Source organism: Vicia villosa, linkage group LG1 (assembly GCF_029867415.1).
Source record: "Vicia villosa cultivar HV-30 ecotype Madison, WI linkage group LG1, Vvil1.0, whole genome shotgun sequence".
Lineage (NCBI taxonomy): Eukaryota > Viridiplantae > Streptophyta > Magnoliopsida > Fabales > Fabaceae > Vicia > Vicia villosa.
Window position 1 is genome coordinate 50,877,170 of NC_081180.1, and position 10,813 is coordinate 50,887,982.

Below are 10,813 nucleotides of genomic sequence, written 5' to 3' on the forward strand. Positions count from 1 at the left end.
GGTACCACTTGATGAGCAACAAAATGAGCAGCATTATGAAAATGAATCAGAAGGTGAGAGTGGTGTTGAAATAGTGATGATTCAAAGGGCACAGAGAATTAGACAGATACCAAGAAGACTGGCAAATTTTAAATTAATTCAAGATAAAGACATTGATAGTGAATGAGAAGTCATACATTGTGCATTGTTGGCGGATGTTGAACCTGTTAGCATTGGTGAGGAATTCAAGAAGAAAGTGTGGGTAAAGGCCATAAAGGAAGCACTTGAGGCAATTGAAAGAAACAAGACTTGGGAGTTAACTATTTTGCCAAAGAAAAAAAGAGTCATCAGTGTGAGATGGATCTTCAAGATAAAGTTGAAGCTATATGGGTAAATTTCCAAGCATAAAGTAAGGTTAGTAGCTAGTGGATTCCTACAAAAATCTAGTTTATATTACTTTGAAGTGTTTGCACATGTAACTAGACATAAAACAATAAGATTGGTGATTGTTATAGTTCCAAGTAGGAATGTGCCTATGCTACATCTAGATGTCAAATCTACATTTCTAAATAGTCTCTTGCAAGAAGAAATTTATGTGTCACAGCCTCCAGGATTTGTGATGAAGAATAAAGAAGAGATGGCGTACAAGCTACATAAAGCCTTGTATGGGCTCAAATAGGAGTGTTCGCGGGCCGGTTTGGTTCGGTTTTGAGAGAGGCTGATACACAAACCGATTAAAATTATTTGGATTGGTTTGGATTGGATATGCAAGCTTTTGCGATAAAGTCCAAATCGAACCGAACCGAGAAACAATAGATTGGTTTGGGTTTGATTGATCGGGTAGATAAAAAAATGCAAAAAAACTTGAAAAAAATAACTTATTTACGGAAATTAATTTTTCATTATAATATAAAAAATATAGTACTAATAGTGTCAAATTGTAAATATTAGACTAACAATTTTTCCATAATAGATTCAAAAATATCTAATAAGAAAATATATTTAACATAAAGACTTTTGAATCTATAATTAGTCACTTGAATTAGCATGATAATAAATGTGTTTCATAGCTCTATCATGAGTTGCTGAAGAGATTTGGGTTGATAAATTGCAAGCCTGCAGTTACACCAACAGAGACAAACCACAAGTTAGAACCTAACTATGATGGTGAAGATGTGGATGCTATTGTTTTCAAGCCACCAGTTTGTTCTTTGAGGTACCTATGTAACACTAGGCTGGATATCTGTTGTGCGATTGGGGTGGTGAACATGTTCATAAGTAAACCAAAGTAGTCATACTATCATGCAACCACTAGAATACTTAAATACCTCAAGGGAACTCTGAAGTATGGGATTATTTTTCCATCTGATACAGATAACCATGTTGATGAGTTGGTTTGTTATTTAAACTCTAATTGGTGTGGAGATAGCGTGGATAAGAGAAGTACTATAGAATATATGTTCAGGTATTTGAGGGCTCTTATTTCATGATGCTCCAAGAAGCAACCAGTGGTTGCATTGTCTACTTGTGAAGCAGAATTCATAGTTGGATTTGTAATTGCTTGTCAAGCTATCTGGCTTATTAATTTGTTGCAGGAACTGAAGTTTGACGTGCAGACACCGGTGAAGTTATTGATTGACAACAGATCAGCCATAACTCTTGCCAAAAATCTAATGTTGCACGGTAGGAGCAAGCAGATTGACAGAACATTTTATTTTTTGCACAATCAAGTTCAGAGTGGAGTGCTTGAGGTTGTTCACTGCAGCACTCAGAGGCAATTTGCATATGTACTTACAAAAGCAATCAAGACAGATCAATTCATCAAGTTGAGGAATGATCTATGTATTAATGGTTTTTTTTGGCTTTATACCACCGGTTTAGTCCGGTTCGGGGGCGAGTTCTGGCATCAAGTGGTTCCATCCCCCTCCCGATCGCAGTTGCGGGGGATCGAACCGTGGTTTTCTCTACCAAGTCTAGTGCCAATCACCACTGGACCAACTAACGATTGGTAATGTGTTAATGGTTTTTAGAATATAAATTAAAGGATGGTATTGGTAGTAATTCATACTCTCATTTAATGTTTTTCATAGAATAATTACGGTCAAGTATTATTGTTAATTCTTATTATTGAATTTCATTTAGACAATTAATGTTGATATTTGTGTATAACCAACACTTGTAATTCAGTTAGAGAATTAATGCAAGTGTGAGATTTCATTTGATTCAATAATTTCATCTTCTCTCTTTGAATTGTGTGTGTGTATGAGGTGTGCAATGGAGTTCACATTCAACTCCAACATTCCCAAAAGCAAAACCATGAACCCTGTGACAATAATCAAATGAAAATGGCAACTAGAAAGAAATTAAGACAACTCCAACGTAATACAAGATTGAAATTTGTTATATCAATAACTATAATAACCTCTTCAACATAAACGCGAAGAAGTGAAATCAATTTTATTAATGAGTTGAATCATCCCTCATGAATACAAAACGAAAAAATAAAGACATAAAAACTAGAAAATACAAGAAACAGGAAAAATGGCAAATAGAAAGAAATATGTAATGCTAAAATGAAAAAAGCATGTATCATCACTCACTAGCACAAACACACGTAAGGAAACCAAGTTTGAGTTACATAAACAAAACTTTCGTTTTTATAGTGTAAAATCACACGAAATCAAGCAATGTCCATAAAGAGAAAAAGAAAGAAAAAAATGGAGAAGAAATAGGGCTGCATGTAACGCCCCATATTTTCCATTTATTAATTTAATTAGAATTTAAATTAATTATTTGGATTATTTGGCATTTTATTAGATTTAATTGGATTAAATTGAGAAATAGAGCTATTGGGCCAAGTGTGGTGTAAGTAAAGAGGGGGTGCTATGTTAGTAGGCCTTTTACTAAATTAAAATCTATTTTCATAAAAATAAGGAATTAAGGGAAAAAGGAAAATAGATGTGAAGGAGGAGCAGAAGAGTAGAAGAGATGATACGTGAAAGAGAAACAGAAGAAGAAAATGGCTAATCAAGATCTTTTGCTAAGGTAAGGGGGGACTCTCCGATTAACATCTCTTATTGTATTTTAGATGATAATACTGATTAGGAATATTATTTAGGTCAATTGGATTGTATGTTTAGGTTTTGGGGTTTTGGGAGATTTAGGTTGTTTTTGTTGAATCGATGAAATTGATGAATTGATGAATGGTTTTAGTGTTAAATGAGCTCTGAAATGTGCTATAATTGTAGTATGTTATGTTAATTGATGATATTTTGGTGTGAGAACTGTTGTGATGCGATTAGATTGAGATTGGGAGAGGAAAGATGTCAAAAATCGCAGAAAAATTATGTATAAACGCAGCGTGCGTCGACCTATGAAACTCATGCGTCAACCTATAGGTTCCCAAAAGACCAACATGAGTCGACTCATGGGTCGACCTGAGCAAAACCGAGGGGGGCAGAAAATTCTATGCGTCGACCTGCAAAATTTGTGAGTCGACTCATAGCATACAAATTTTTAAAAAATTTCCGGAAGCCATAACTTTCAAACCGTATGTCTGTTTTTAGTGTCGTTTCGAGCATGATGAACCTTATGAGATAACCTATGTGTTTAAATGATGAAATGAGGTATAACTTCAATTAATTTTGAATCATGATTTTATTGCTTGATGAATGATGTATTGTACATATATGTGATGAGATGTGACAATACATGCTATGTTTTAAACATGATTCATATGATGATTTATTTGATTGTGTGATGGAGCTTATGAGATATTTCATGTGATGATATGAATATGAAGTGAATATTTTGTTTGTTTGATGGATGATATATTGCTGACATATATGATGAGATCTGACAATATGAGATATGTTGAATGATGTGAATACATGTATAATCTTATTATTGATTATGATGATGATTGGTGTAAATACATGTATGTTCTGTAATGATAGTGATGATGATTGATTTGTGATGAATGATGCTGATACATACACATGCTTGATAATGATGATGATGATGGTAAGAGATGAGACGATGATGTTCATTGGATTGACGACATTATAAGTATGTTGTATATGTTTGCATGCATTCATAACCATATGTTGAGGGCTGAATCCAAATGATGTTGTGGATTCAGTGAAGGGCATAATTCTCATTGTGTGGAATTTGTGCTGGTAGGCCGTATCTTGAAGATGTTGGATCGGTCGGTGGGTTATTCTCATTGATGATGTTTGGTACCACATGCATAATGTCAATTCATTCATATGCATGATTTTCATAACATGATTGAATGTGTTTCAGTGTTATGAATTGATGATGTGTTGGTTGTGTGTTGTTGAATTGTCTGAATGTGATACAATTGGGTGAATAATATAAATATGATGTGTTATTATGTACGATGCAATAATATTTGTTAATTGCGATGAGACTCACCCTTACATGTTGTCATTTTCGGATTGAGGATAGCGACTTTTACGACTTGGTGAGGATTAGCTCATGAGTCACTGCGTTTAGTATAGTGTCGGTGTCATGCTCTGATATTGTAACACTGGAGAACGCCAGTCTAGAGTCTATGAGGATACTCTATCCTGTTGTTATTGTATTAACTTGTGAGATATCTCGTAGATGATGTTATGCTTATCTGTATGATGAATATTCCGCCGTGTAGAAACATGATTATGATAATGTGATGATTTGTTTCTAAGTGTAGAATGACAAATGACTTATGAATAATTTGGTTTAAATTGAATTGTGGCACACTTGTTTTTATGTTTTACTCTGAATTTTTATATAATTACCGCGGAGTTTAGAAGGGTGTTACACTACACATAAAGAGAATAAAGAGTCGATGGAAGTGAGGAGTGTGAAAAAGATTTTGGAACGAAAAAAAACAATTTAAAAATAAGTTATTGAAAGTGTAAAATCACACGAAATCAAGCATTGTCCATAAAGAGAAAAAGAAAAAAAAAAAAGAATGGAGAAGAAATAGGGCTGCCCATAAAAAGAAGAAAGAGTCGATGGAAGTGAGGAGTGTGAAAAAGATTTTGGAACAAAAAAACAAAATTTATTGAAATTTAGTTGCCCCATGTCAAATGTCTGGTTAAATAAGAAGGTTGAAATATTAAGAATATTTGTCATTTACGAATTTAACTTTTTTTGTGTAAATATTTGAAAGGAAGAAATTTGGGTACAATTTCTGGAAAAATAAAAGTAATTTTAAAATAAGTTATTGAAATTTGGTTGCCCCATGTCAAGGTCTAATTGAATTGGAAGGTTGAAATATTAAGAGTATTTGTTATTCTAACTTCTCTAAATATATAATTGATAATTGATTTTATGTCAAATAATATTTTTTAAACATTTGATTAATAATTCTTATTTTAAAACATTGGTTTACCCTGCCTGCCCTGTGATTGCTTAAGTTAAGGATGTAACTTGTGATTTTTAATTAAAAAAATAACTTTGAAAAGGACAATATGGATCTTTTGTTGCGTCCTCAATCAGAATATGGATCTTAAAAAGGGATTTTTTTTTCTCAAAAACTTTAAAAAAAATCAATGAAGATACTCCATAGCCACTCTAAAATGGATTAAAAAATTGCCACTACTAGATCATAATTTAGAGTTGTTAGAATGGACATCCAATTGAATCCGGAAGCGGCACGAATTAGACACAACAATCTCTTAGAGTGTGTTTGGATAAGGTAATTGAAAATTTTAAAGAAATTTAAAATTCAAAGTAATTCAAATGATTCAATTGAAATTCATTCATTTTAAATTATTTTGTTTGGATGGAGTATTAAGGTAATTCATTGTTAGATTTTTGGGATTATTTTTAATAAAATATAATTTTTTTGGACCAAACTAAAAAATTGAAAAGTATGGACCAAATTGCAATTTTTAAAAATTTGAAGGACCAAATTGCAAATTCTAAAAATTATTAAAGACCAATTTGCAATTTTTAAAAAACATTAGGGTCAATTTTGTAATTTTGAAAACTATGAGGACCAATTTGAAGAAATAGTAGTAACAAATACATTTTATGGAGTATGAAGGAATTTCAAATTCTTTGGTTTTTAGTGTCATTTCAAAACGATTAAATTTAACTTAGATAAAATACTCCATAAATTTCCATCATTTTAACAATTCTTCATTTTTGTATCCAAACAATAAATTTTGTGCAAATCATTTTAAATTCCCTCAAAACATTACATTACCTTATTAAAATGCTTCATCCAAACACACTCTTATAGATTAGATAGAACAACTACTTAAATTAATACTAATAATAACTGAACCATCGTTATGTACAAAGTGCTGTATCAACCCAATCCAAATTGTTCCTCTCTCTACCTAATCTTCCTTTCTATGCCACCAAAGAATCAAATTCTATATCACAATACCAAATAAATCCAACCCAACCAAGTGAAGTAAAAACACAAACTTATCACCATTTTACCTTTTATATGTACAAAGACCAAACCTGAAGCAAGGAATATTATGCTATAAAAAGTTGTGAATATCTTCCACACTCAAAAAATTCCCCCACGCCCTTATCTTTCTGCTTCAAGAACAAGATTTGATTAAACCCAAATTGTATAGATTCCTTCTCACAATGCTCCCAAGGGACAATAGCACTGCCCCGCCAACTCCAACTGATTGATCTTCCCTCCCTGCCTTCTCATGACTTACAATAGGCAACTCCTTCACTTTTAAATTGCTTAACCCAATTTTCTCTCTAACCGACTCGATGATTTTTTGGTCAGCCGGGTATCCAATGGCATCTGTTGCGTAGAAAACATTTGCGGCCAGGTCACCGGTCGTGGTTATGTCTGCCCTAGTCACATTCAACCCGTTCTCTCGGAACGTTCTCATCACCTCGGCTAGAAGCCCTTGTCTGTCTTCCGTTGATAACTCTAGTCTAACACCCTCACATGATCTTCTCTCTACAGCCGCTTGCAAGCATTGAATCACCCGTTGACGCTCCGGTTCTGAACTAATCGGGGTGCCATCCTTATGTCTTATATAAAACTCCTGGAATAAAAACAATTTTAATATCAAATAAGCACATAATCAAAGCTATGCAACAAAAAAACAAAGCATTATGATGTTTGATTAAGTAATTACCATGTATGCTTGATCAATCCTTGTGTTGATAGTTGCATGGAACACAACATATTCCATGTCTGTCAAATTGCACACAACATCAAACAATAACTTGACGCGATCCTTGCACTGGACATTAACAACCGAATAACCCCTTTCAGCCCAATTTTGAACAGTCACTAACGGTGTTTCTGAAGTGAACTTTAAAATCGGACTCTTCTGATAATCACGGTCGGCAAACATCATCTGGTGGAGCCTTCTTTCAGGGTGAATAACAACATCAGAGATAGATGTTTTTACACTCCTGATATCACTATCTCCTTGTAAAACATATCTCAAACGTGCTTCGAGCCGACTAATTTTCTGAGAATCTTCAATAGAGGTTCCAGAGGTGCAATCCTTAACATAAATTAACGAAGCAGTCCGGCCATTATGTGTCCAAACTTTAGCCTCAACCACATCGCATTGAAACTCAGCCAATACTGCAAACACTTCAGAAAGAAGACCAACACGATCCGTCCCCTTTAATTCCAAAGCAGTGAGACCATTTCTATGATTGATTTTTCCATTGTGAATGCTACCAAGTGACTGATACAGATAGTGAAGTTGAATCAATTTCAATTATGCAAATAATATACTAACATAATGAAAATTAAATAATCACTTATAAAGAAACAAATTAATAGTAAATTAGTAATACCTGTTCAATATACTTCAAAACACTCTCATCTGTCAACTTATTTCCATCTTGATCCGTAACATGAAAAACTGAACATTGAACCAAAAAAAAATTAGACCAAACTGAATTAAAAATATTACAACAAAGAACAAGATTCGAAAATTTTCTTACCATCCATGAACCATCTGCCATCAGAGGAAACATATGCTTTCTTAATGAAAAGGTTCAGATCGCTGAGAATCTGCACCGCTTCCAAAAGAATTCCATGCTTTCTAGCACTATCAAACTGTAAAAAATTTAACCAAACCACAAACATTAATAACTCATTTACAGTAATAATCACTCCTACATGTTAATCCAAATTAAGGAATTTTCTTTGCGTCTTACCTTCACTATAGTTGAATTGGTGCAAACCGCATTGTCAATGACAACCCTGTTTCAACAGTAAAAAAATTTAAATAATCAATACAAATAAAAATTCAAAAGCAAAACATTCTAGATGAAAACGGAATTCACTGAGTCACAGACACGAAAAGAAAATAAAAGAAAAGTCAGAAAATTGTTTAAAATAGAAAAGTCGGTGGAAATTAGGAAAATCTACTTTTCTCTCCCTCGAGATTATCTAGACTTTCAAGTTCACACTACGGATTTAAAATATTTATAAAATTTAATTAACAAAAAAACTGAGGTACGCAAGCATCAAGAAGTTTGAATCTATGCCCTAGAAAAAAAACATCATGAAGTTCTAAATATAGAAACCCTTGAAATTATAGATATTCAGAGTCTACAGGAAGAAAATAGCAGAAAAACATGAATCAGGAACAAAAATGTGTAACCAAACAGAGAACAAAAGAATAAAGAATAAACAAACCTGGGAGTGCTCATACGAAAAACAAGCTTCTCGTACTCGTCCGTACAAGCAGACCACTCCATCTTTAACAGTTTCAGAGGCAAGAAAAATTACTACTACTCACTTCTTTTAATGTAACGCCGCTACCCAAAACGACGGTTACAGACAAAGAAACTAAACAACGTAAATGTTGTGTCTGAATCTTGAATCTGTTGTTGAGTTGAGCAAATCCTATATATATGGAAGAGAATTAAAATTCCAAACGGTGGCTTTTAATGCATTACACTCCTTCGATCAAATCGTCATAACTCGTAAACCACTCTTACCAAACTCTTGTATTTCCCTTTACCTTCTCACACTGCAAGAGTTAAGTTAGTACTATATTTTCTCTCTCTTCACTCTCTTCCAAACGCAAACCTTGCTTTGATCTTCTTTCTTTCTCTTGTGGTAGCTGTATATATATTTATTTATTTTATTCTACTTTTATTTTTATGAATTTAATATTGTTGTGGTTAGTTTTATTAAATTGGAATCCACGTCTTTGGTTATGGAAAAGTATGACATGGCGTGAATAACGCTTGCCACTTAACCTGCCCGTGCTGACCGGACTTACCAACAGGTCAACTAACGTGCCAGGTGGGACGACACGTGGGATCGCCAGATGTTGCTTTGCGTGTTTTGTACTCAATAGGTTGGAAGAGTGGTTGTTGATTCTTTGATTAACAAGAGGGGTTAACATGTTGGGACCATGGTAACAGGTAACAAGTTGATTAACCGAGTAATCTTGGTAATTAAGGTGTAATAATATATGGTTATGCTGGTTAATGACGTAGGAATGTGACGATGCCGGTTTTTTGGGCTTTTCCTCCGTCCCCTTGTTTTGGTTGGTTTTGTTTTGTTGTGTGTATGTGTTGTATCTTTCATTGGATTTTAATATTGATTTCTTTCATTATTTTTTGTCTGTACCGCTAAATTTAGTCTTGTTTCATTTATAATTATGTTTACTATTTGTTGAGTTCTCAGTTTCATTACAGATGAATTGAAATAAGTAGTTAGTTGCATTAGCATTGTCCAAACCGGCATTAGTTTTATGTTTGTTTTGGATTGTTGAGATTCTTTCTTTTAGAATAGAATCATTTCTATGGCTAATAAGATCATATGTTACCTTTTCAACAAAAATGTTATCTATTGGACAGAATTTTTAAACAAGTGAAGCACCAAAAAATTATTGGGAGAATATGATAATCTGAATAAATATATTATATAACTCTTATCTTATTATTTGTTTGATTTGCATATGATATGATATGGAAAATGATATAATTAATGTACTATTTTATGTGTTTTTTTAATAAATTTTATGTGATAAAATGTATATTTGTGCATGATTTATTTTTTTGTCAAGTTACCTCAAGCAGGCTGAGTTTAGCCCAGGCCAAACAAAGCTCGTCATTTTGATGACTCGTTCAGAAGAATAAGGTTGAATTCAGCCTAAATCGAACAGAGCTCGTCTCACTTAATGACTCGTCCAGAAGAACAAGATTAGATTGAAGTAATTAATGAGTCAGGTTGGTTGTGCCCGCACAAGGCTAATATGTGGAAATCTTTTATTGAGATATGACGGAGAACCAGATTATGGTTAATTGAGAAAGATATGGTTCGGAATTTAATCAAACATAATTTTCAATCACTATTAAAAGGTCATGTGAGTCACGGACAATCACATTAAATTGTCTCTAATTGGCCATACACGCAGGTTGGGTCAATATTACTATATAAGGGAAACAATTGACACAATTCACAAGAGCATTTTATTGCGACTATATTGGCCTTCGGTGGTAGAGTTATTATTTGTGTACTTTTACTAGTACATTTTGCGCCTATCTATTCCAACCGTAATTCGACTCCTACCTCACGATGACGAGGGTTACCATCAGTAGCATTAACAACAACAAAGTTGCCATAATGGGTATGCTAACCACTACGGAGGAGTTACATCGACATAACAAATAGTTACATGAAAGCGTTCATGACCTACAATGACAACAATAATAACACGTAAAGTTATAACTAATCGAGGATGAAGAGCCCAGAAATTCCCAACAACTCACACAAAAAATTTGGATGCTCCGATAATGGATATAAGTGTTGTGAATATATAATTGTTAGTTGGTTTTTATGATGTTATATTAAAGA

General features: G+C 33.4%; 1 protein-coding gene across 1 annotated transcript; it reads right to left on the reverse strand.

The window, feature by feature from the left end:
- Positions 1-6,247: 6,247 nt before the first annotated feature.
- On the reverse strand, positions 6,248-9,063 carry LOC131637571 (ACT domain-containing protein ACR8). The gene is made up of 6 exons (XM_058908172.1): positions 8,639-9,063; positions 8,155-8,200; positions 7,939-8,053; positions 7,789-7,856; positions 7,110-7,676; positions 6,248-7,016 (listed from the first exon to the last, which is right to left on the reverse strand). Exons 1-6 carry the CDS (start codon positions 8,698-8,700, stop codon positions 6,549-6,551), a joined length of 1,326 nt encoding a protein of 441 aa, XP_058764155.1. The 5' UTR covers positions 8,701-9,063; the 3' UTR covers positions 6,248-6,548.
- Between the last annotated feature and the right edge of the window lie 1,750 nt (positions 9,064-10,813).

What these genes read in the sequence shown, in the direction of transcription:
- LOC131637571 (XM_058908172.1), bottom strand. Translation starts at nt 8,700, where the DNA reads ATGGAGTGGTCTGCTTGTACGGACGAGTACGAGAAGCTTGTTTTTCGT. An exon ending in TTTCGTATGAGCACTCCCAG is followed by an intron (nt 8,201 to 8,638) that starts GTTTGTTTATTC and finishes CTGTTGAAACAG; the next exon opens with GGTTGTCATTGACAATGCGG. An exon ending in TGGCAGATGGTTCATGGATG is followed by an intron (nt 7,857 to 7,938) that starts GTAAGAAAATTT and finishes TTCAATGTTCAG; the next exon opens with TTTTTCATGTTACGGATCAA.